Source organism: Salvelinus sp. IW2-2015, linkage group LG6.1 (genome assembly GCF_002910315.2).
Source record: "Salvelinus sp. IW2-2015 linkage group LG6.1, ASM291031v2, whole genome shotgun sequence".
Taxonomy (NCBI): domain Eukaryota; kingdom Metazoa; phylum Chordata; class Actinopteri; order Salmoniformes; family Salmonidae; genus Salvelinus; species Salvelinus sp. IW2-2015.
The window spans coordinates 25819425-25846734 of record NC_036845.1 but is presented as its reverse complement, the minus strand read 5'-3'; the positions used below and the strand labels follow the sequence as shown (position 1 = coordinate 25846734).

General features: G+C 42.9%; 1 protein-coding gene across 5 annotated transcripts; it reads right to left on the bottom strand.

Annotated features, from left to right (window-relative positions):
• Window positions 1-10317: 10317 nt before the first annotated feature.
• Window positions 10318-27308, bottom strand: fbxo38 (F-box protein 38). 5 transcript variants are annotated; one of them, XM_023989487.2, is made up of 21 exons: window positions 26908-27308; window positions 24479-24727; window positions 23976-24121; window positions 23563-23726; window positions 23177-23342; window positions 22714-22989; window positions 21074-21167; window positions 20848-20978; window positions 20043-20213; window positions 19703-19845; window positions 17770-17980; window positions 17436-17585; window positions 17050-17247; window positions 15650-16273; window positions 15421-15521; window positions 15119-15221; window positions 14796-14962; window positions 14223-14368; window positions 13834-13937; window positions 12840-12953; window positions 10318-12429 (listed from the first exon to the last, which is right to left on the bottom strand). In XM_023989487.2, exons 2-21 carry the CDS (start codon window positions 24607-24609, stop codon window positions 12251-12253), a joined length of 3519 nt encoding a protein of 1172 aa, XP_023845255.1. In that variant the 5' UTR covers window positions 24610-24727; window positions 26908-27308; the 3' UTR covers window positions 10318-12250. The 5 variants fall into 5 exon arrangements, with proteins under 5 accessions (XP_023845255.1, XP_023845256.1, XP_023845257.1 ...); XM_023989488.2 differs by having other exon boundaries at window positions 23563-23729; window positions 23988-24121; XM_023989489.2 differs by having other exon boundaries at window positions 23988-24121.
• Window positions 27309-27310: the final 2 nt, after the last annotated feature.

The following is a 27310-nucleotide window of genomic DNA, read 5'->3' as shown; positions in this document are numbered from 1 at the left end:
GTTCCCATCGAAATTGCAGTAAATGTCCTCCATTGTTCATGCAAAAACATTTTGGCATGGCAAATCCAAGCCTGACAGGTCTGGATTGAAATCATTGCATGCCTCATCCATGGCCTGAAGGTGGGTGGCACTCCTCATGGGGATGGCAGTCATACATTTTCCACCTGTATTGTAATCGTGTATTGTATTTTACAGTATTGTATTTTACATATGTATTGTAGTGGTCCTGTATGTGGCTAAGTTCATAAGAGCATGGCAGTAGCAACACCAGAGTCGTGGGTTCAATTCCCACTGGGGTCACACACCAAAATGTGTCTGCTACGTAAATGGCATGTAGTACAATATTGCTGTACTGTATTGTCCAACGGCAACAAGTTGTTTACGCTATAGGGGATGCATTTCTTTCTTGTTTTGGACTTTCTGGATGATTTGCATATTGGTATTGTATTGTATACAAATATTTGCACCTGGTGTAAAATCTGTGTACATGACCAACAAACTTTGATTCGATTTTTTAAAAACGTACTGTGAAGAAGTAAAATCATCATCATAGTAGTACGTACATTCGAGTACATGTCATACTTTTTATGTTTCTACTTTACAGACATACATTTTCATGATGTAGTTCTCAGAAACTGTAGCAGACAAACCTGTTGACATGTAAAATCTATAGGTTTACCAAATGTTTAAGTGATCATCTAAAACAAAAGAAAATCACATCAAAAGTATTTTCAGCATTGCATTTTGAAATGTAATTACTTTATATGAAAATGTATTGCAATGTGAAACATGTATTTCTAGATGAAACACTAAGTTTGGTGAAAAAGTGACTGCAAGATTTTGTGTGTTGTACTTTTAGTCAATTAAAAATGTGCTTAGAGTTTTGAAACAACTGCCTTTTTGATGATCTGTTCTAAGTTTTGTACTAAGAGTTGATCAAATGTACAACATACGGGTGAAAATTGCACCAAAGCGATAAAAAAAACGGTAAATGACAGAACGCTATGGGAGCTGCATGGGAGCAAGAGCAACAGGAAGTGTGACTGGCCAAGAGATCAGCTCATCAAGGTAATTGACTACAGAGAGTACATCGCATATCCTGTGGCTGCTGAGAGAGAGAGAGAGAGAGAGAAGGAGAGAGATATATGGAGAGAGAGATTGAGAGAGAGAGAGCGAGAGAGAGAGATGAGACATGCCAAAGCAGCTGGTGTTACTCCGATATGAGAAGACACAGTGAGTGGTGAGTGAGACTAGCAATCATCTTCTAACTTATGTCACTGTTTGTAGGGGAGGCCATAGTGAGGAGCTTTGGGTGCAAGTTAGGGACCTGTGGGTTACGCAAGCCCTCACCTCAGACGCCATCAGAATCCCCTTTATTCGCCAAGTTAATTTACACATACTCAGAATTGTACTTGGTGATATGGTTCTGCTAGTGATTGCCACCATTTAGAGACAGAATACAGACAGCTGAGTTTAAACAAAGTTGAAACGTTATACACAACTAGGTATAGTGAGCATAGAGCTATAAGAGAATATACAAATATACAGTGGGTATACGGTTGATGTACAGTGGATGTACAAATTTACTGTATCAGTATGAATATACCTAAATGCAGGGAGATGAACAGAGTGAAAATGCAGCATAGTGCAGTTATTTTGTGTAGAATTCAGAGATTTCTTGATACGGTGTGCAGCATAAAGTGAGTGCATAGTCCTTTATTCAGTAGTGGAAAAAGTACCCATTTTCATACTTGAGTAAAAGTAAGGATACCTTAATAGAAAATGACTCAAGTAAAAGTAAAAGTCACCCAGTAAAATCCTATTTGAGTAAAAGTCAAAAAGTATTTGGTTTTAAATATAGTTAAATATCAAAAGTAAATGTAATTGCTAAAATATACTTAAAAGTATCAAAAGTAAATATAAAAGTATACATTATTTCAAATTCCTTATATCAAGCAAACCAGACGGCACAGTTTTCTTGTTTTTTTAATTTACGGATAGCCAGGGGCACACTCAAACACTCAGACATAATTGACAAACTAAGCATTTGTGTTTAGTGAGTCCGCCAGATCAGATGCAGTAAGGATGACCAGGGATTTTCACTTTAAGTGTGTGAATTAGATCATTTTCCTGTCCTGCTAAGCATTCAAAATGTAACGAGTACTTTTGGGTGCTCAGTTTTTCACAATTCCTGACATTTAATCCTAGTAAAGATTCCCTGTCTTAGGTCAGTTAGGATCACCACTTTATTTTAAGAATGTGAAATGTCAGAATAATAGTAGAGAGAATTATTTATTTCAGCTTTTAATTCTTTCAAAACATTCGCAGTGGGTCAGAAGTTTACATACACTCAATTAGTATTTGGTAGCATTGCCTTTAAATTGTTTAACTTGGGTCGAACGTTTTGGGTAGCCTTCTACAAGCTTACCACAATAAGTTGGTTGAATTTTGGCCCATTCCTCCTGACAGAGCTGGTGTAACTGAGTCRGGTTTGTAGGCCTCCTTGCTCGCACACGCTTTTTCAGTTCTGCCCACAAATTTTCTATGGGATTGAGGTCAGGGTTTTGTGATGGCCACTCCAATGCCTTGACTTTGTTGTCCTTAAGCCATTTTGCCACAACTTCGGAAGTATGCTTGGGGTCATTGTCCATTTGGAAGACCCATTTCCGACCAAGCTTTAACTTCCCGACTGATGTCTTGAGATGTTGCTTCAATATATCCACATCATTTCCCTCCCTCATGATGCCATCTATTTTGTGAAGTGCACCAGTCCCTCCTGCAGCAAAGCACCCCCACAACATGATGCTGCCACCCCCGTGCTTCACGGTTGGGATGGTGTTCTTCGGCTTAGAAGCCTCCCCCTTTTTCCTCCAAACATAACAATGGTTATTATGGCCAAACAGTTATATTTTTGTTTCGTCAGACCAGAGGAGATTTCTCCAAAAAGTACGATCTTTGTCCCCATGTGCAGTTGCAAACCGTTGCCTGGCTTTTTTATGGCGGTTTTGGAGCAGTGGCTTCTTCCTTGCTGAGCGGCCTTTCAGGTTATGTCGATATAGGACTCGTTTTACTGTGGATATAGATACTTTTGTGCCCGTTTCCTCCAGCATCTTCACAAGGTCCTTTGCTGTTGTTCTGGGATTGATTTGCACTTATCGCACAAAAGTAAGTTCATCTCTAGGAGACAGAACGCGTCTCCTTCCTGAGCGGTATGACGGCTGCGTGGTCCCATGGTGTTTATACTTGCGTACTATTGTTTGTACAGATGAACGTGATACCGTCAGGCGTTTGGAAATTGCTACCAAGGATGAACCAGACTTGTGGAGGTCTTGGCTGATTTATTTTGATTTTCCAATGATGTCAAGCAAAGAGGCACTGAGTTTGAAGGTTGGCCTTGAAATACATCCACAGGTACACCTCCATTTGACTCAAATGATGTCAATTAGCCGATCAGAAGCTTCTAAAGCCATGACATCATTTAATGAAATTTTCCAAGCTGTTTAAAGGCACAGTCAACTTAGCGTATCTAAACTTCTGACCCACTGGAATTGTGATACAGTGAGTTATAAGTGAAATAATCTGTCTGTAAACAATTGTTGGGAAAAAATGAATTGTGTCATGCACAAAGTAGATGTCCTAATCGACTTGCCAAAACTATAGTTTGTTAACAAGACATTTGTGGAGTGGTTGAAAAATGAGTTTTAATGACTCCAACCTAAGTGTGTGTAAATTTCCGACTTCAACTGTAAGTACTTTACACCATTGCCTTTAGTCTCTATGGAACAGATGGTTGCCGCGTTCAAAGCCACTCCCTTAGCAGCACTTCATGACAACTTCTTCAACTGATGTGTATACAAAATTGCATCCATACAGTAAATATGCACTAAATCCTACTTTCAGGAACATTTAGCTATACCTTCAACACTGTCATATATTGTGGTGACCGGACATTCTGCTCAACAAGCCGAGTCAGCCGACATCTAAGTAGACTGATCAGTGTATAGAAGAACTGGGGCACAAAGCCATGACCTTGTTGCTCACACCCTGCCAGATAAATGTTCCTCCTGGGCGCCTACAGCTGTGGGGGTCAAATAAACAGAATAGACAGCGGTCTCGTGGGGGTGGGGGGAGTGCCCCGCCATGTCTGTGAAATGTCACTCATTCTGGGTAAACCACTCCGCACTGACCCCTCGACTCGCATCCCCCACCCTCCAGGCCCTCAGAACCTGGGTGCTGCTGTCGCCTCCTGAGGTACTGCCTGGCTGGAAAAGACTACATTTAGACAGAGGGGGGACTGCCCTGGAGGGGAACAAACTGAAAACAGTAAAACAAATGAGGGAATGTTGGTTGGCACTCTGGCTGGGGGGGGGCGGACCCTTCATTAGGGTAGTGAAGTGCAGAGAGCTAGGGTCACCCCCGTGCCTGCTCCCTTCCAGAGAGGCCTTAAAAAGGCAATGTTTGGAGAAGATCCTGTGTTTACATCTGGAGAAACGGGGGCCATTAAAGACGGCAGCCAACCAGTGCCTCACGGCTTGGCAGCTCCAAACCCTAATAGCCCGGGCCGATATGGCCCTTTTTTTCTTCTTGTAAATCGCATGCTTCATGTGTGTGCACCTTTTCCCTCATATGGAGAGGACCAATGACTTATGGGCTCCCCCCTAAAGAATTGTATATATGGTGTCTTGCCATATAGCGTAGTGATTTTACCCCAAGAATAGAAAGTACTTTTATGCTAAAATATTATATTTTTCTTATACAGATCCATCTTTCTCCAGAGGCCCAAATGTGTTTTTTTATGTTCTTTTAATTAATTTATTTTCAACTGAGCTAAGTTCAAAGAATTGATGGATATGATTAAGAAAACTTTGAGGAAATAGAGACCCAAATGAACTGTGATAAACACCAAAAGGTGTGATACATTATCCGCTTTACTCAGACCTTGACACATTCTACAGCTTGTGAAGATTTTCAGCATACATATACAGAGATATACACTTTTACACACCCCACTTTGCCTCCAGAACAGCCTGAATTCTTAGGGGCAAGGAAACTTTGCTCAACTGGTATCAAGGGACCTAACGTGTGCCAGGAAAACATTCCCCACACCATTACACCACCGCGACCAGCATGTACCACTGACACCAGGCAGGATGGGATGATGGACTGACTCATGACGCAACAGGTACAGGGATACATAGGACCAGACAATGTTTTTCCACTCCTCAATTGTCCAGTGTTGGTGATTGAGTACCCAATGGAGCCTCTTCTTCTTGTTTTTAGCTGATAGGAGTGGAACCCGGTGTGGACTTCTGATACTATAGCCCATCCGTGACAAAGATCGACGAGTTTTGCATTCTGAGATTCCATTCTGCACACCACTGTTGTACTTCACCGTTATTTGCCTGTTTGTGGCCCGCTTGTTAGCTTGCACGATTCTTGCCATTCTCTTTCGACCTCTCATCAACTAGCTGCTTTCGGCCACAGGACTGAGACTGCTGGCACCGACAATCAGACCACGCTAAAAGTCGCTTAGGTCACTCGTTTCACCCATGCTAACATTAAATTGAACCRTAACTAAATGCCTCAATGCCTGTCTGCCTGCTTTATATAGCAAGCCAATGCCACGTGACTCACTGTCTGTAGGAGCGAACCATTTTTGTGAATGGGGTGGTGTACCTAATAAACTGGCCACTAAGTGTGTATGAGTAGCACTGTAGACAAACATTCACCTTTATTCAAATAACCCACTGGGCACAGACGTCAATTCAACGTAAATTCCATGTTGGTTCAACATATTTTCAATGTGTATTCAACAAGTGTGTGCCCAGTGGGAACCTGTGTCAAGAAACTTAGAAAATCTATGTCTTTTGATCCCATTGTCCATTCAGTACCTCTAAAACTCAGGTTTGTGGTGTTTTACCTTTCTATCTCTCTCAAACTGTTATTTCACACCACTCAGTTATGTGTGTGAATTGGAGTCTGACAATTGGCATCCTGAATCCATCTTAATGGAATAGGGAACAGAAGCACAGGAAGAAACACAAGAAATACTATGTTTCTCAGTTTTCTGTATTCATTTGAATCCAAACATTTGTCCTTGAAGGGATATTTAGTAGCAGTGAGATGCTGGGTCATTAATAGGGCATTTTGTATAAGTCTAAGTCTAGGAGGGTGCTTGTGTTGTTAATGACTTAAATGTCTTCAGCATTATGTAATACCCAGTGATGTAGCACAGTTTCGTAGGGCCCCCCACAAGGTAGAGCAACCCCTCAAAAAAGTAGTATTTTGATTGTTTAATTCTAACATAAGATCAATGTGGTACTGGTACTCCCTGTATATACAGTAGCTCCTTTCTTGTGTATTTTATTTTATTCCTATTGCTATTTTATTTGTAATATGATTTTTACACCGGTTCTATTCGGTGCATGTAACAAATACATTTTGATTTGAGATTATTTAAATATGTAATACAAATCTCCAAACATTTTGTTTTGTTTTATAGCACTATTAATTGCTCTAGGGCTAATTTATTTAGCATTTTGTCATGTTTTTCTAGATTTAGAACATAAAACAACATTTATAAAGCAAAGATTATTCCTTAGGTCTAGCACAGCAAATACTTCAATTGTTTAAGCATATGTTGCTGAACATAAATATCTTTTCAGAACATTGTAAAAATAAATTGGTCTTAAGGGTGTTAGCCATCAGCGACGGAGTTGACCAGCCACTGACAGAGTTGACAACAGATACTGAAAACAGACATATTTTTGACTCTAAAAATCAAAGTTCAATACAAACATTTGTAAAATTATTCATTTCAAAATCCTCAATAAAAACATATCCATTCTATCAGATCTTTCAGCCCTCTGACGGAGTTGACGTTGTACAAAAGTAATAATCACATTTTCTTCTTCATTCAAGTGCAATACACAGTAGCAATTCTTTTTTCTTCTCAATWGCTTTATGAGTCTAAATTGTAATTAAATGTAACATATTGTATTTGAACCAAAATTCATATTCTATCTTAATCTATCAGGCAGATGGAGTTGACAGTTTATGGTTGTGATGGTGATTCCAACATTGTTTGTTTAAATCTATCAAAAGTAGATAACTTTACAGACCATGGGTGGTCTTGTTACACTACATGTAATGAGGACATGAATAAGGGGTCCTTATGGTRTAGCTGACCCTGCTCATTCCTGATTAATTTAGGATTTTAGACAAATCTGACAGAATTAACCAAATCTCCTGACACATCTTTTAGGAATCACAGTTTTGAGATAAATATTCTTTGAAGTCACAGGGGGCTATTGCAAGAAATTACATAAGATAATATTTCAGTTAATATCCATTATTGCCATTTTTTWAAACATTTTAAACACTTTTTGGGAGAGTTTGAAATTGCAATCCTTTGCTTCGGACGAGGACATATCCAGGCATAGAGACATGGAAATAATATTGAAAGTATTTTGAAAAATCCAAAAACAAATATATATTTTCTTTATAAAAATTCCCCTAAAGTACATTTAAGCAAAAATATGCAAAAAGTATATTTTTGTCAAGTATAGAAATAAAGTTTCCCTGCCGGACAAGGATTGTTCCGATGTTCAAGAATCCCTGAGCTAATTTCGGCTATTCTTCAGATTTTGCCATGACGCTGAAAGAAAATGTAGCAGTTTCAAGGTAATTTCCTGTAATTAGTAAAAAGAAATTATGACGTGTTCATATGCTTTCTGGGGGGGCCGACCTCCGGGGGGACCCCAACCCTGCGGGGGTGCGTGCTACGGCAGTGGTAATACCCCTGGGCTTAGAGATTTTTTTCCACATGCAACACAAATACATAAAACACACAAACCAATGGGAATTCCCACCAAGTCCCTCATTCACTGTATCAATGTATGTCACCAACCAACCCTCTCTAGACGCAATAACAGTATGCTGTTATTGGAAGGATTGAGTCATTTCAACAGAGAAGTGATCTTAAAAACACAAAGGGTTTGGGTAATGGGAGAAATACACTTGAATGACCTTGGTTACTATAGTATGGTTTGACAAGAGGCAGATTTGTGTCTCTACATTCAAAGAAATATAGCTATATATCCTAATCCTCTACCTTTATGTCCTGAGCAGGGAGGTGAGCCAATGTGCTAAAGATATAACTTTGGCCTGTCATGTCAGAATAAGTTTCTACCACAACAGGATCCACTCCGCGCACAGTCTGCCTGCCTGGGGGAGGGATGACAGAAACCATACAGCCCAGGCAGGAGGATATAGCAGCAACAGAAGATGGAGAGGAGAAAGGCACAGATCCTGTTTGGCTGACAGTCCGAACTCTGGATGTATGAGTGAGACAAGTAGTGGGAAGGTGGGTGGGGGTATGGGTGGTTGTGAACTTAGTAGCCATTCCTTACCCATTGCATTTATGGAACCAAACGGGTCCTTCAATTTGGGAGTCTTGAGTCTTCACTGCTGCTGGAACAAAGAGATGGCAGGACTATATAAGGAAGTGGTTTTCAAAATCAACACTGACGGCCCTTGTTCATTTGCCTTTCTCTGAATTAGCTCTCTTTACAAGCCTAGCGCTTCGGCTGTCTTGCACAACTACCAGTGTGTTCCAAAGATAAAAGAAATGTAGAAAGGAGAATTGCATCATTTCCTTCAGCCAGTCAGACCAATTACAGCTGAAGAATGTAGGGAGAGAAAAAGGGAGTAAAAACACAAACAGGGGACAATAATAATTAACATGACTGGGATTCAGCAGAAAGACAACAGGGTCTCAGCCAGGAAACGACAGTCATGGACACTGGAATGGCTAGGGCACCTTCATCACTCTTACTGGTTTGAGTCACCCCTCTTTCAACTATCTACACATCACACGGATAGTGAGCCTGTTAGCCATTCAAATTAAATATAGCCTTGCCTCCGACATAGCTTGCCTGTTTTGGTCATATTTGTTTGAAAAGCCTGAAAATATCTAGCGTCTACACTCTGCTGTGTCTACGTCTGAAAAGTATCAACAATAGGAAATTATGTTTATACATCATGAACAAAGTGAGGAGACATTTCACAACGGGTCAATTATAACACAATAATTTGTTCTGGTGGAAATTAAGATATGAATAATGGAGCGGAGCGCTAACATAGATAACACTAATAGCCTAGGGTTGAGGAGGCGGATGCAGAAAGGGTCTTGCAAGATGTGTGCATCCCAAATGGTGCCCTATTCCCTTCATAGTGGAGTACTTACTTACTTAATAGGGTGCCATTTGGGATGCATACATGGTATACATGTGTGTGGATCGTCGTTTTCCACAGACACAGGCAGCTTTGGACACATCAACAGGAAAGAGTCAGGATGTGAGGCTTGGTAATTAGGAAGGTGGGTGTGGGCACCAGATCCTGCTCAGGGACATACTTCACCTTGTTTTCTGTATGCCAGGCCTACCCCCCCTAAAGTATTTAATATGCAATCTGGGCACAATTAAAGGAGTGTGTGTGAGGTGTTCTGTTGAACATGTTGCTGTACCAGACTTAATACATCTTCAATTACACATCAGTACTTTATTACATTAGGTTGTTACTATTTCAGTGTACAACATTCTTAAACCTTTTGCTAAATTGAAGAATGATCAACAAATCCTAGCTCTTTTTGGGAATGGTATATGGATGTGAATTTGGCCAAAGCTCTGTCACACAGACATACTGCAGGTCCAACATCCCCTCCACAGGAACCAGAGTAGATTATTACACTATCTCCACAAATCTTCTCCTCTTCCTGCTTAGACAAGGGAAACGGGGACAACTGGCCTAGAACATTACACACCTATTCTGTGTCAGAACATATAAATAGTGTGACAAAGACTTACTCCAGACCAGCCACACAACCTTTCTTACAGGACTTGTCTTGAGTCCACTTAAACTATACTTTTTTTTACTGCAGCAAGGAAATGGATTATCCAGATGTAGAGCAGCATTACACTTTCTAATTGAAAAGCTGGCAATCTAACTCCACTTGGAAGACATCTGCTCATCTCTGCAAAACCAGGTGTTTTAGGCCTCAATGAAAAAACACCTTAACCCCCATTTAGTGCACTACTTTTGAACAGGGCACTATATAGGGATCAGGGTGCCATTTGGGAGGCACACTCACAATATATAGTCTCTTTTTAGATCTCACAATTTACGGTGAACTGGTCGGTCTCAATAAAAGAGAAGAGGCTTCAGTCCATTATCTGTGCACCCCACACACACTAAAAAAAATGTTCACAACTGCATATGACATCACTGCCAGACAAAGCATGACACACACACACACAGTGGTGCTCCACTTGATTCAGTTCTCCCTTTTTATTATGTGAAATAGTTTTTTTTATATAAACATATAAAACAAATCTTGGAAGATCCATTAAATACAGCACATCTGTACACGGGTTTTTGTACACAGGTTTTCTGCAGAGCTTAGCGTGTTTCTAGATTAACTTCACAAGCATTAGTAGCCTGGCTTTGGAAGAGGAGGGTGGAGGGAGTCACCCAGACAAGAGAAAAAAGTAGAGCAGCAAGAAGGGGGTTATCACACTTTAAAAGGCTTTTTTTTTATCCGACTTAAAGTGCCCTTCAAAAATGTATTTCCTCGACTAACAGGAACACTGGGTTCTTTCACAGTTAACAGATTCAGCATTGCGTGCGTAGTTAAGACAAAATGCGTGTTTGTTTGCATACACCATCTGACTTCCTGTCGAAGAGCCTGTGTGAAACTCAAACATCCAAAGGGTAGGAGAGACTAGGGAACATCGAAGTGTCTTATTCACTTATTCACTTCAGAACATATGGTACATTCCTTGTACTGTTCTTTCTCCTACTTCCTTCTGTGTTCCAGTGTGATGCACATACATGAACAAAACTTGGTTGTGCTTCCTAAAGAGAAGTATTCTTATACCACATAAGACACACTGCGGTGCTCATGTGTTGAAGGTCATCTTGCTTGGATACTGTCTGCATGCTTGCAGTCATCTAGAGATGAACGAGGCATGCTTTTACGACCCTCACTAGCCATGACCCATATTCAAAACAACCAGCCAGTGCCATTCTTGAAGTCTCTAGAAATGTGGGTTCAATTAGAGGCGGGGAGAATTCTTAAATTATTGTATGCATGAAAGATGCTTAACAATGAATGCCATTTCTTTTTTTCTTTAGGAACCGCTTACAGGAGAATTGGCGGGGGGGAATTAATTGGTAACAAATTTCTTTTGATACCGCCGCAGTTCTCTCTCGCTCTCGTTTTACCAAGTCGTGAGGTAAACAGAACTTAGCAAGACACAGACCAGTCATAATGCACACCTACTGAACCTACCACCCCCCCCCCCCCCAACAACAACAGACCTCAGGAACAGAGGTGAAGGACTAAAACATAGAAAATACAAATTAAAACAAAGCATAAATAAATTAGCCAAAAAACTATTGGGAAACCGAAGCTTTTTTTTCTTTTTTTTAACAAACAAATCTAAGGGCACTTCTAGCATCTAGCTTGAGGGTGCTTCTCTAAAGCTTGTGTCTTAGTCAGCACCAGAGGTAGGTGAAAACACCAAACTCCCGAAAACTGATATTCCTCCATTCCAGTGGAAATCTTCCCAAAAACACAAAAAGGGAATTCAAACCCTCAAGAAAAATAACATCTTGGTGAAAACAGAATACTAAGCGCTGCCCTTTCAATTCTCCAAGCTCAGGTACGTGGTTCTCTCTCGGTGCAGATCTCAGATTTATACAATAACATAGGCATACACACTTCCCTGGGTGCTTTAACATATACGCCGGTCCCCACACATAGTTTCAACATCACCTATACGGCGAGGTAGTGCATGGAAAGATCAACATAGCGTATCTATGAGTACGAATGGCAGGCAAGAGCAGAGCTTTAACTCCTCTAAGGTCAAGGAGCTGTCATTCCCCCACTGAGAAAAACCCTAAGCAATGGCTGTGAGAAGATAACCAACCCACTGACCAGCCTCTCGCTCTCCCTTCATGTAAGGTCAGAAAATACAAAACAAGGCAACTCGAGACAGACACTCCAGTACCCCCTCCCTGGAGCTCCATTGAAAAATCTGTCAAGCACTGGTTCTCAACATTGGGTGGGTGGGTGCAATGGTCACAGTAGGAGCCTAGCAGGCAGACACCAGGGGTGCTGGGTCTCCACTCCAGACCTCCTCCCCTCCCTCTCAGGTCTCTCCCCAAGTCCAGGACAAAACAGGAGGCACTAGATGTAGTCATCGTCCACAGGTTCACCCCGTACGTCACAGTAGTGGATGAAGACCACCACCACACGCTGGAAGACCCCGCGCCGCGTCTGGCGCCGCTCCGAGATCTCCTCACCGATGGTCTCCATGCAGATGTCTGCCGAGAGCTGGCCCTTCCTCCGCGGGGCGTAGATGGTGGCTGCAGGAGAGACACGGGAGAGGATGGTTGGTACCATAGCAATTGAATGAGTAGAACGGGCTAGAAACCTTTCACCATGGCAATTTGACTGGTAAACTCATGGGTACACTCAAAATGGATGCCAGTCCACCCATTATGGCATCATTGAATGTGGCTAGCACCTTATGATTGACAAACAGACTCAAGAGTGCTACCGAGAAGGTACCTATCAGGGAAGTAGGCCCTAAAAACTGCATTCCATTCTATTCATTTTAATGCCTCAAGAGACAGATCACAGTTCTCATTACACAACTGACAATGATCCTAGAAATAAGGGAGCAGGTTTGCTAGTCACTGCGGCCAGGTTGAGCACATGTGTATAGCAGGTAGGTAAAGATGGTGACAACTGGACAGGAGAGATGGTCACTCACTGCTCTCGTCATCCTCAAAGTCATAGCGTGCGTAGCTGTTGGGATCAGCTGTCCGTAGGGTACGGAGCCAGGGGAAGTCTGTGATCATGGAGTAGGGCGCTTCATCTACCAGTCCTACAGATAGTAAGCACACACACACACACGAGAGACAGAGAAAGAGCGACAAGCTACATCAGACAGGGAAGAGTAGCTACCACCCCAAAATTGCAAGGGTAAAGTGAAGAAACACAATGTAGGTCTTGAATCATGAAAGCCAGAGGGGGACAATGAATGAAGCATGGAAAAACACTAAAGCCGGTTGTACACTACGCGATTTTGGCCCCGATTTAACGGTCCCAGACAAGTTTGAGATCGGAGACAAAAATCCCCATGTTGTTGCCTACTTGGAGCCGACGCACGTTTAATGCGAGTGGGTCGGAGACGCAATTTGAGGGCTACCGATCCAGTCTTCGAGCAGTCCCAGACGTCCCGATATTTTCAAACGTTTGATTTTATCGGCACAAAATCTGCAACGCTCTGGTAGCGGTAGATATGCAATGACAAGATTTGAAAACGGTGATCAGCAATAGCCAATAACAGCTCTCCAGAGGAGCAGCCAGTGAGATGATGACGTATCACATCACCCAGAATGTGTACTCTCGAGCAGGAGCGATGACTACTACTAGCATGCGTATACTTGCAACCGTGAACGGCTGACTGAAAACGTTTATGAGGCTGCTTTGAGCCATCAGCTCGTCCTAGCTATCGTATCACATTCTTGTTTTAGCGAGACAGGGTGGTATCGAGAATCCTCATGACCAAGTGAAGAATCATTTATTGTGTGACTCCACAGCTGGCCTAAATTGGACTGTAGAGATCCCAGTAGACCAGCACTATTCACATGGTTTATTAATAGAACTGATGTAGAATAGAGTGACTGTAGAGAAGGATGTAGCTATGCTGTGAAGAGACCGAGACCCAGTCTCAAAGGGTTTTAGACAGGACTTCCTCTCACCCTCCAAGGTGTAAATGTCTCGGCCCCAGGGGTAGCTGGGATACTTCTTTATATCCTCTTCCGTCCGCGTAGCTTCGGGGAAGAACTCGTACTTGATGAGTTCCCTGTTGATTAAATGAAAGTGGTTATTCATGTTGGGTTTTTAGATGAAGGAAGGAAATGGGCATTGGTCCTTGATCACCAGCCCAACAGTCTAGTACAGTATGGCTGAATAGGGTCAGGAGAGAATCAACAGCGCCGCCTGCTGGCTGTAGTGAGAATGACACCAGGCCATCTATTGGAGGAAAAAGACTGGCAGCAACCCACTAAATATTCTACTGGATTACATCGAAAAACTATTAGAAATTGAAACATCTAAAAGATATTATCAAGAAATATCTGTGACTCACTGGCTGATGTTGGCGATGGTGTCCATCCAGCTGCGTACTCTGACCTTGTTCCTGACATTAGGAGGGTTGCTGAACTCGTGGATGATGGCAATGTGGTAGGGGTACGGCCCACGGAACAGCTTCCTCTCCAGGGCCAGAGAGTCAATCTAGGACAAGGTCAGAGTAGGACAAGGTTTACAAACCATATCGGCAGGTAGCCTAGTGGTTAGAGCGTTGGACTAGTAACCGAAAGGTTGCAAGATCGAATCCCCGAGCTGACAAGGTAAAAATCTGTCGTTCTACCCCTGAACAAGGCAGTTAACCCACTGTTCCTCGGCCGTCATTGAAAATAAGAATTTGTTCTTAACTGACTTGCCTAGTTAAATAAAAGGTACATTTTTTAAATTTAAACTGGGGATACTTCTGCTAGGATTTAGTGAGAAATCATGCTCACATTTCCTGTGGAAGTCATACCTATTGTGCAGAATAACTGTAGTCAGACATATCTGAACTAGGTTAAATGTTTTTAATCCAGTGTAAATTTCATTTGGAAATGAACAGGTTCCAGACAGGAAGTCTGTGGTTCTGACTGACCTGCTGCATGGGGCGCATGTAGATGATGCGGTTTCTCTCCGGGGGCATCCGGAGGATCTGATCCAGGACCTGCTCCATGTCCAGCTTCTTACACTGGGCGTAGTCAAAGCGGTTCACTATGGGGGCACTCTCCACTTTCAGGTGCTTCAGCACTCTGCAGCGCGTGGCTGGAGGGACACATAGGGAGGGACGGCAGAGGGCAATTTAAATGGCCAAATAGGGCCATTTGGGATTTAGCCTCTGTATGACAGAACGGCCCACTAATTATGTTCATTATCAAGCCTTGATCATATATCGAGGGAGAATATAGAAGGGAAACCTACCATGAACAAACATCATCTTGGGGCAGTCCTTCAGCACCAGGTCAGTGATGCCACAGTTTGTAAGGGTGATTCCCACTAGGTTTTTGGACTTCAGCGTCAGCACCTGGACGGCAATAGGGAGGGATAAACAAAGGAAGGATGCTGCATTTAATAGAGATTCATTAATTTTACCATGAACGGCTTCGTTCCAAAATGGCAACCTGGCCTATTTCCTATGTACTGGTAATAAGGTGTCCGATCTATTTCTGTGCCGCTTTGCTCAGGAACAGTGGGTCTCTTCCCAGTATGTGTAGTGGTCCTACCTGTACATGGTCGTCCTCAGTGACCGGGTCGCTGGTGCTGGTGGACTTGTCTGCTGTGCGTTTCCTCTTTACAGTGACCCGAGGCTTGGAATTGGACAACTCTGCATGACAAAACAATAGGAACTCTATGAGAAACTCAAAGCCATGACAATATGGCCTACATTTCAAATGATCAGCATCACAATGCGTTTCATGCTCTGACAGAGGGAGTGCTTATCCCCTGTCTAACCTGACTCAGACACCAGAGGTACAGCTGACAGTCTGCTGCGGGCGCGGGTGACAGGTCGCCTGGGGAAGCCATCTCTTAACCCTCTGGGCTGGGGCTCTACGCTGGCCTCCCTGGAGCTCTGACCCAACATCCTCTCACCACGGTGCCCCTCAGGCACGCCCCTCGCCAGGCTCTCTTCAGCAGGGTCCCTGGCCTCCAGCCCCTCTGCGCCTGCTCCCTCCCCCAAATCCTGCCTCCTCTCTGGGGTTCTGTCCCCTCCTCCTGCCCCTCCAGAGGCTGGGTGGCTGGGCCCACTTCGAGTCCTTCCCTCTGGGCCGGGGCGAGCCCTACTGCAGGTGCAGCGAGTCCTGACTGTCCCCTCGTCCCCTGCTCGGGCTCTGGACTGTTCCTCCTGGTTAGCAGAGTCTTCTCTCCAGTGGACAGAGCAGACACAGCCCCCCGTGGTACAGCCTGCCCCCCCAGCAGCCCCTGCAGCAGGCTCCTTGGAGTTCTTGTCTTTGTCAGGGACCTCAGTGGCAGCCTTCATGTCAGCTTTGATCTGCTCACTGGTGACCTGGCAACCCTTCTCACAGCTGGGCTCCTGCAGGGGTGGCCCTCGTCGACGCAGGGGCGTCTTCCCTTTATCTGCAACACATAAACACAGCACAGAACTCACAATAAAATGTAAATATAAGCCTTAGAAGCCATTTTGAGTTTTATGGCAAGGATAGAAAGTTACTTTTCATCGTCAGCAATCAGGTTCTTATGATCTCTTACAATCCATCATAATTGAAAGAGCTTATTTTTGATGTGTGGAGTAGGGATGAGCATTTGAAATGATTTCACTATTCAAATAATATCCTGAAATTCTTTCAGATATCCAGATAATCCAAATAAAATAAAACAATTGCTTGATGAATCAGAATGGCACAATTGCAGAGGGCAGAGATACCACAACAGTGGACAGGCTGCTATTCTCCTGTATTTTTAGCTAACAACAACAGTGAAAGAGAAGTATGATGCTCGCCATGATAGAAGAGATTCTGTTTCAAGACAGTATTCTGGTAAGTGTTTTGCATTGATCTGTGCCAGGTCTCGTGAAACCTCCCTTAGGTGTGCTTGTCATCGCTATTTGAAGAGGGGAAAATAGAATACCGTTGTCAGGGCTGATTGGAGGGCTAAACACACAGCAGTAGCTCAACTATATTTAAAAAAAGTTTGTTTAAAAAAGAATTTTAAATGTCATGGTATGTCCTTGTATGTAACAATGTCACATAGATCATTTAATTTAGACAACTTTTACATTATAATTTTTTTGGCCTATATTAACAATCTAAAATGTAAAACTCACAACTTAAAACACTACCGTCAGTTCAGATATTTTGAATAACCGTTCCCATCTCTACATTTGAGAGACTCACTAATGTGTGTGGCTGCCTCCTCAGCAGTGGCAGTCTTGCCAGTGGGCTGCGGTGGTTCAGGCGGATAAGTGGTCAATTGTTGCTGCTGCTGCTGCTGGCCTGGAACCTGGGTTCTGGCAGGGCCCTCCTCATCCTCACTGTCCGAGTCGAAAATCACCACCGGAGGTTTCTTCACCACACACTGAACACCACTGGGACCTACAGGGGGGGGGGGAGAGATAGGGTGCGGTGGAGAAAGACAGAAAAAAAAAGAACGGGGGGCAAGATTGTCTGTTTATCTCTGACTGAGGAAACGAGGAAGAGAAAATAGTGGAGAGAAAAATATATAAAAATGAGAAAACTCGCTGAAATATGTGCCACTGTAGTGGAGTTAGTTCCGTCCAGACCTGCTTGCTCCTCGTCTGCGTTGTCTGGCCGAGGGTTGGCAGCAGGCTGACTGGGACCAGGGGGTTGCATCTCGTCTGCAGGCCAGGCCTGGACCACGGCCTCAGCCTCAATGTTCTCATCCTGCAACATCCCGTTCACCTCAGGAAGCTCTGGAGGAGTGGAACAGTAGTAAGGTCATGAGTTTGTACACTAGAGGTACATTACGCAGCTAAGATCCCCCATGTCAGCAATAGTAGCAATGTTGACGATGTCATTACAACTTTGTAACAATAATGTAGCAATGTTATAACACTGTCATGTAGTAACGTTGTAACAATGCGAGCAGCAGGGTACCCTCAGCCCTGTGTTGTGGTTGAGGCACGACAGCTGCACCCTCCTCGTTGTCATTGTTGTGCGGTGGGATGTTGGGTGCATCGTTGTTGTTGTTGTTCTGGTGGTTGTTGTTGTTGTTATTGTCGTTGTCATTGTTAGAGTTCTGGTTGCTGACCAGGGCAGAGGAGACTCCTATCCCAGTGCCAGCACTCAGACCCACACGAGCACAGCCCTGAGGGAGAAACAGAGGGAACACACTAAATGTATTGGGTAAAGTGTTATAGAATGTCATGTAATATTTAGCATTTTATGTAACTGCCTTAATGTTGCTGGACCCCAGTAAGTGTAGTAATGGGGATACTTAATAAATACAAAAAAGATCAAAGACCATTATGACCGATTATTTCTTGAGCAGATGGTCAGGGGGCCGGGAACATAATTACAAATAATTTGTAGACTGCAAATTGACCACAAGAAGCCCAAACAGATATTTCCTAAAACATAATTTCAAACCTTGTTTACATTTGTATAAACTCACATACACTGAGTATACAAAACATTAGGAACACCATCCTAATATTGAGTTGCATCCCCTTTTGCCCTGAAAAAAAGCCTAAATTCTACAAGGTGTCAAAAGCGTTTCACAGGGATGTTGGCCCATGTTGACTCCAACGCTTCCCACAGTTGTGTCAAGTTGGCTGGATGTTTTTTTGGGTGGTGGACCATTCTTGATACACACGTGAAACTGTTGAGCATGACAAACTCAGCAGCGATGCAGTTCTTGACACACTCAAACCAGTGTGCCTGGCACCTACTACCATACCTCGTTCAAAGGCACTTAAATCTTTTGTCTTGCCCATTCACCCTCTGAATGGCACACAGACAATTGAGACATGGATTGCGTATAAAGGCCTCTTTAACCTGTCACCTCCCCTTCATCTGCCCCAATTGAAGTGGATTTACAAGTCACATTAATAAGGGATCATAGCTTTCACTTGGATAGTCGGTCATGGAAAGAGCAGGTGTTCCTAATGTTTAGTACACTCTGTGTATATCGCTTTATTAGGCATGGGAATACTTTGGAACAGATTTCCAAAATTAAAATCACATGGAGCTAATTTGCTGGTGTTTTTAATGTCTTTCATGACCAACAATACAATTAAAATAAATAATGTTTTGGGGGAACCCTGACCTATGAGGTGTTAACATTATAGTCCAGTCTGGACTAAGCATAGAACTTCATATTGAGTCACAATCCCTGTGTTGTTAGATCACTTCCAAGGTGGTTAATATTATATATCTGGTCCTCTAGTCTATAGCTCATTTGGTAGCGCATGGCTTGCAACACCAGGATAGTGGGGTTTGATTTCAAACACCCGTATGAAAGAAAAATGTACACATGCATCACATAGTCGCTTTATAGAAAACCGACTGCTAAATGGCATAATTAGGGCAAAATACCTGGCTATAGGGTCTATGCCAGGGATGGGAAACTGGCAGCACGCATTTTGAAAGCCTCCGGATAAATTTCCCAAAATATCAGGCGGGGTCTCAACTTACTGTTTGTTGCAAGCTGCACCTTGTGTAGATTTCGAAATGTTGTTTTGCATCAGCAGTTTTCTTGTTATGTCAGTCACTTAGCCCATGTCAGCTAACATTCTTTAAATTATTAAATTAGTTTAGCGGCCAGCTATCTAAACTTGTTATCATGGTCGAATTACTGGCCGGGGGTCCCCACTGATTTTGTTAGTCAGTCTCACATAGATATATTAAAAACTACAAACATTTATCTACACCCCATGGAAAATGTATAGAATTCCAGTAAATTAGCTGTAAAACAGCTCATTTTCCTCTCCAACCCATGGCAAAACGTGTAGAATTGCACAAAATGAACTCAAAAATGTAAACATTTTCTCTCCGCTGTCATGAGGGGGCCCCGGTGCAGTGGACTTACCTTGGGTGGCTCTCTGAACATCTGGTCCAGGGAGATGAACTCCAGGCTGGGAAGCAGCTCAATGAACTGGCTGAATGACTCCAGCTTGATGGCATGGCAACGCACCAGAGTCAGGTCCACCAAGCGACTCCACCGCGAGTGGTCTGATGACAACACAGACACAGTTCTCAGGGTCCTCTAAGCTTTCAATGTTCATGAGCCTGCCATAGTCATTTAAGTAAAAACCATAAAATTATCTGTTTCATCAAAGCTAAGAATGCATACTGCTTCAGGCAAGATACTAAAAAGGTTAAAAAAAATAAGACTTTAAAAACCGCAAACAGATGATTTGGTCCGTTACCTGTAATCCACTTGTGTGGGTTGTGGAGGTGGGGGCAGTTGTATATGACCAGATACTTGATGGAGGAGAACACCTCGTTGACAGCCTTCATCCCGATGTCTGTGATGATACCTGGGTTTTCAATGACGTCAGCCAGGCCATACTTCACTAGCTCAGAGTGACTCATTTTACCTAACCAAGAAAATACATTACAATCAAGACATCTTATGTAATAGCGTAACCATCACCTACAGTTAAAAGGCTAGACTTTTTATTTTTTTGGAGCATCGTCCTACTTAGCTACATATTTTTTATTTAAACAGTTTCAGAAAGTAGATTATGGGGTACAGTAGTAGAGGGGAGGAAAGCAGGAAAGTGTAAGGGGTGGTATTCATATCCTTTGCCCATAGACAATGTGTTTTGTAGGCAGGTTTCCGCAAGACSGGCAATCTCAAAGTCAAAATTGGCTATATCCGAAAAGTTCACGAGAGGAAAAAAAAACATTTGTTTTTGGTCTTAATTTAAGGTTAGGCATTAGGGTTAGTGATATGGTTACGGTTAGGTTTAAAAATCTGATTTTAGGACTTTGTTGCCATACCAGCTAGTGACCACTCCGCAGAGCGTTTTGCACTTCCTAACGTTTAATCGAACAGTAACTGAATACCGATGCCTGCTTTATATAGCAAGCCATGGCCACATGACTCACTGTCTGTAGGAGCGAACCATTTTCGTGAACGGGGTGGTGTACCTAATAAACTGGCYACAGTGTATATAACTATAAAATATTATACGTTTTATATAACAACTTAGGCCTTAACTGACTCACACTGCAATAGGAACTCATCGACGTATCCGAGGTGCAAAGTCTCAAACTGGGGAAACTCCAGTTCAGCCATCTTCAGTGCAGAGAACACCCCGTCTTTGGTTAGGGAAGGCTGGATTCGAACTTCATGTAATCTAGATAAATAAAAAATAAATAAAGCACTAGCTAAATCTCACTATTCATCACGTTTATCCATTTGCTTAACTCAATCGGTGAGTTCTTTGCTTACCTGCGTGCAGCAGTGATGATGAGGTAGCCCAGGTCAACTTCAAGTGCATTCTTACAGGCACCAAATACAATAGTGTGCAAATTGCGAAATCCACCTGGGGCACAAAGGGTAGGTATAGCAATTTCATCTAGCATGTTCATGGAATGCATTTTGATGTGCAACATGTCAAAAAAGGATCCAGAATAATCCAATATATTTTTGGCTCTAGAGATTAATTTGCCTGCATGTTTATTTATATTTTTGCATATTGGCCTAARCTATGCTTGGAAACTCAGAACACATTAGTACCTCTTTGAGGGGTGACCTAGCTAGCTAGCTACTGTTTGTACGTTAGCCGATGATGGCGGTTGCCTGAAGCATGATTCTATCATGACCAGATTAGCAAAATAATGCTGTTTTATTGACAGTAACCTGGTAACGTTACTTGCTCATGTCTAATAGGTCCTTGGGACGTCCAACCGATGTCACCCCATTTTACTTTAAAATTTTAGTCTTTAAAATTGTCAGAAAAACGCTACCTTCGTGTACCACCTGAGAAAGTGGGAACTCAAAACACATTAGCTAGATTGCTAACTCTAAATATGACATTGTTGCTAGATAGCCATGGAATTGATCTAACAGTAAATGTAATGTCSTACAAAAACTTTCCATTGGTTGGCCTATGTAGGCTACTTGATGCAATCATCGCAAATGGCGCATCATCTCAATTACATACTCCGCGTGTAAAGTGGTGTTATTTCTTCTATTGACAGTTGAGAAATAATTGTTATGCTCGCAAAGTTGAGACTCCTATTTTTTAACAGTAACGGTAGTTGTTTTAATTGTTTCCTGCAATTAGCCTACATTTTCAAAATGTTGCTCGACTGTCAGTATGCTTGCGCTTATCAAAATGCATCTTTCCCTTCACTCCGTGTGCAAAATGAAGGAGCAGGAGTGCGAGCCAGCAGCGAAACAGGAACAGGGCAAATACTTTCATTGCAGGAAGCAGGTTAAGGCACATTACTGTTGACTAAATAATGGTTTTAGAACACAAACATCTGCAGGGACGTTGTATAGCCTAATCACTGACATAAGCAAAATTGCGTCGGTAAGAGGAAGGCAATGTCGGTGTCTGTAATTTTCGGTTTATTGTCCCAGGTCTAGTTAGTGTTGTCGTCTATCAAATTGTATAAGCTACCTAACTTGCTCTCTCCTCTGGCAACGGCACGAATCGCACTGGCACACGCACAGAGCCGCACATGTGGTTGGATAACTAACATCTTTAAMGTTTTTTTTAGCCGCAGTGGCAACAATTAGGCAGCGGCACAATATAATGGAAAAACTGTAGTCATCGTCACATTTTTTAAGACCTTTGAGAACTGAATTTAAGACATTTTAAGACTCAGGGCCTTTAAATCAGATACATTAATTTAAGACGTTAAGGAACCGTGGACACCCTGATACTTATTGGACTGGTTTCCCAGACACAGATTTAGCCTAGTGCTGGACTAAAAATACCTGCTATTAAGGTTCCCTATTGACCATGTTTTTAGTCCYGACTAGTCTTAATCTGGGTCAGGGAAACTGGCCCATTGAGCATGACACACACACCTCCAGATGTACTGAATTAAATATAATTATGATGGTCCATCCTTCCTTACCTGACCTCCAGCTGTCCTCCACCACATGCTGGATGAGCCCCCCCAGGAAGGGCACTCTGACCAACTCCAGCTGCTCCAGGTTGCGGGCCGAGGCAAGGCCCGTCACCAGGGGCACGTACTTCAGAGAGTTGGTGGGGCCAGCGCAGTTCCTCATCACAAAGGTCCGCAGGCTGACACACAGGAAGTCTTTGAAGGGCTGGGGCTTGGTGAGGCGAACCCACTTCAGGTACAGGTGTCTTAGCATGGAGACGCACGGGATCTCTGGCACATTCACTCCTGGGATGTAAGAGAGGAGTACATTGAGTTAGTACACTGTGGATAGTGTCGTTAGTCTGGTAATTATTAATTATGCCATTCAGCACAACAGAGGAGTTGGCGAATGCCCACACAGATCTGCTACCAGTCTAGGGTGCCATGACCTAAACATATTAGGAGATATATGCCTAGTCCTTGATACACTCACCGACAAGATGCAGGGTTTGTATTTTGGCTGCGATTGGGATGGTGAGCTTGTTTTCAGGGGGAATGGGGAACGCCCCGTTGCGGTTGCGGAACTTCCCCAGGATGTGGACCTGAGGCATGTAGTTCCAGATTGCCTCCACCAACTCCAGATGAGACGTCTCCACTCCCTGCAGATAGACAAAGACATCTTAGTGTAGACAAACCTAGCAAAACATCTTTAGGAGTAATACAGTATCATAGCAATGGTATAACTCAAAATGGATCACATCAATATAAAGATATTTATGTCAACCTAAAAGGCTTTCAAGATCACCTCACCTATTTTCTGAATTGAAAAACATGACAGTCACAATTGTTCCTGGCCCGGTCTGTTAGACCCAGACTCACCAGCAGGTTGGGGCAGGCCTGAAGAGCCTCCAGTACTCCTGGGATACTGAAGGCCTCGTAGCCCCGGACTCTGCGGCGCTCCAGGTAGCGGGGGTGAAGCCCATACAGCTGCTCCAGGTCTGGCATCTTCTTCAGCAGCATGAGGAAACTGCAGTCWGTGAATCCTGCTCCATGGCACCAGGCCAAAACAGTTTCAGAGGGTTAACTAAAGAGTGCATTGACACTTTTCTGTAAGCCCACAATCATTCAATATCACAGAGTATGTACATATTACCTACAATCTTAGCTGCTTTAGACTTTAAGGTTCATTTATGTTTGACAGTGCTTCAAAATCGAAGAYCACCTATTCTGTACCCTAAAGGTTGATATGCATTATCAATATCCTCCTGCTAATTTCCAAACATGCCATGTACCTCTCTGCCTACCTGAGGGCATGTACTCCCACCAACGGCTAGCACACAGGTCCACCACCTTCACCACCCGCAGGTACAGTGTCACCGCTTCCCGAAGCTTCCGAGACAGGCACTCCATACACATGATGTCCTGCATGGGCAGATACCTGCATGGAGGGGGGATAAAGGAGGGAAATATTTACAGCTACCCTATCCTGGTCATTGTGGCAGAGTATCACCTTTGAGGCTAAAAAAAAATCAAATATTAAATTGTAAAATAATCAGATTTTGTAAAAGCACATTGAGATTTACAGTCCAAGCAAGGACCAATGATGACRTCACATTGTTATGTCAGAGGGTGAACAGCAACAAAGAACCCTTATGTCCCAAATCGCACCATATTCCCTATATAGTGCTCTACTTTTGACCATATGGGTCCTGGTCAAAGTGAGTGCACTATAAAGGGAATGGGGTGCCTTTTGGGGGACACCCCCATTGAATTATGTTCTTTGACACTCACTGACCGGAATATGTGGCAGAGGACCTCATGGGAGAGTTCATTGATGTAGTCCTTGGGCTCCTCCAGTCTGTAAGGATTGGCAGCTCCCCCACTGGCGAGCTGTGTCTTGGTGGACTTCCGCCTCGGGCCCATCATGTCCAGGGCAGTGAGATATTCACCCAGAGAAGGTAACAAACTCACTCCCTCTCACGCGGGCCCTGTTATTCAGGCATGCACACACAAGGACACGCAAACTCTCTCACTGATGACACTTCTGCAAGAGAACATTTTTTTYCCTCAGTCTGGGATAAAGATGCTGTACATTGTGGACCAAAAGTGAAAGATACTCAAGTCACCAAGCATTMCTTGAACAAAAATATAGTAATAAGTAAACATGACAAAGTTTGCTGACTCAACGATTTACGATGGAGTTGATTGGCGACTAGTTTGGGCTGACTGGAGCACTGACGTCACATAAAAGTTTGTATAAATGCGGGCTATTCTTTGGGTGCTGAAATACGGAGTTTAAGATAAAAATATATTTGACATCGGAACTCCAGTCCACCCACACTAGTCACTGCCATCTTAAATCATGGAGTTAAGTTTAGGTGGCTATAGCAGCCTGGTTTCATAGACTAGATGTAACATAGTAAATGTAAATCTGAGACACTCAAATTAGTATGATGTGTTACATTTGGTATGGTTGGTCGGGGTGGATGTGTGGGCATTTAATGCGAAAGTCTAGCAAGCCAAAGCTTGTGAGTTCGAATCTCATCACGGACAACTTTAGCAAATTTTCAATTACTTTCCACTTAGCTACTTTGCATGTTACTTAACCCTTCCCCTAACCCTTTTACCTAACTCTTAAGCTTAACCCTAACCCCTAGCCTAGCTAACGAAATGGGTGATGGACATCCATAAACTTAATACACACCATACGAAACGTAACATATCATACTAAATGGAGTGTCTTRGATTTACGTGCCGAATAATACGAAATGCTCTGAGACCAGGTTGGCTATAGGGACCCATGACTGACAAGCCATCTGTCAGGAATGAGCTCATACTAACTTTTTCATGTCAAATGCTAGCTACATATAGCTCACATGCAATAAGCTTTTCACTTAGCCACATGCGATCTATTGAAGAGTTATTGTAATTTCATAATGAGATCGTCACTACAGCAATACAACTAGCCAATCAGTGAACCAGAATCTGGCCTTACAGGAKATGTTGCATATGGCGATTCTCCTTTATTAAGCACAGGAAGATTGTTATCCAATCTGGCTAGTTGAATGGCTGCTTCCTGGGCTAAAAGGAGAGTCGCCATATTCAACGTCTCATGTAAAGCCAGATTCTGGTTCAGACAATCAGTAGCTTAACTATTGAGTTCATTCAACAGAGTACCACAGTATGAGTCACAATACCCATAAAACCTAGAGGTCAAACAGGGAGATAGTTCCAATCATTTTTTCCACCATAGGGGATTTTAGAAAAACCTTAAAATAAGTGCTGTTTCTCATGTACATCGCATGACGTTTTGATAACCGTGTAAATATCTCTAGGACAAGGTGACTTTTATCAATATATTCGCCTGCAATTATCCCAAAATTAATTAGTTGCTAATGTGGCTATTATAAAGAACTACAAATGCCATGAGGCTCTGGATGAGACTCATGAGGCAAAGGTGTTAAGAATCTCTGGATTAACTATCCAATGTTAGCCAAATGTAATAAACTGGCTACATTTATTTAAAATGGACAATTCTGTGAACTGTCTTGTGTAAGTTTTAAATTGACACAATACCTGGTAGCAAAGGTGTCCACTAGAGATGACATGCAGGAGCTTGCAGGGATTTGTAGTTTTGCATTTGTCTACTTTGATGCTTATTAGCATTTTAGAATCAGTAAATAGAGCAGAATATACTGATAAAAGTCACCTTGTCCTRGAGAGATTTACATGGTTATCAAAAAGTCATTCCAGGGTAAGCCTACATGAAACACAGCCCTTATTTTAAGTGTCTAAAAATTCCTAATGGGAAAAATGAATGGTGGAAAAACGGTTGGAACCATTTCCCTGTTGGACTACTAGGTTTTATGGGTATTATGACACCTCCACTGTGGGGCTCTATAGGCTGCTTAACACACCAATTAACACAATAGCCAGGTAGCTAATGCTAACTTAACTAGCTAGCAAGCTACTGTGTTCATTACAGTATTTCTGCATAAACTGAAAGCCAAAAAAAGCCACCAAGGCTTCCTATTACATGACAGCATTTTAGAAGACTAAATACATCTCCAGCAAACGAACGAAACCCACTAAAAAGTGAGACAATGGACATAAATAACGCAAAGTAACAATTAACAAGCACGGGCCACCCCAAAACACAAACAGTTAGCAATGACTAGCTATTACCAGCTAGCTTTGTAGCATGTTTTGCTAAGTAACATTCACCTTTCAGGCTAGTGAGAATTCACGAAGAGAGGGCTGAGGAACATTTGATTCTTTCCAAGTTCTATACAGGTTCTCGTCAGTTGGCTTGCAAGCAAGTTGACTCTTCTTTGAAGCTTTCAATCGCTCAATACAGGTTGACTCAGACAGCTGGCTGGCTAGCTAGCTGGCTGGCTAACAACATCCCCACCCGACACCCGTGGAAGTAACTTAAAGCCTTTTGCGGCAGTGGCAAGCACTGAAAAACAGTTTTAGTTATCCGGTGGTTCTATCTGAACCAACCCTTGTCTGAGGACTTGGACCGGGCCTCTCTGTCTGTCTCCAGGAGGTCCGATAAACACAGCATATGAAAGATGAACTCGCACCTCGATATCTGCGCTCAGATCAGAGACGTACTTCCGCCATA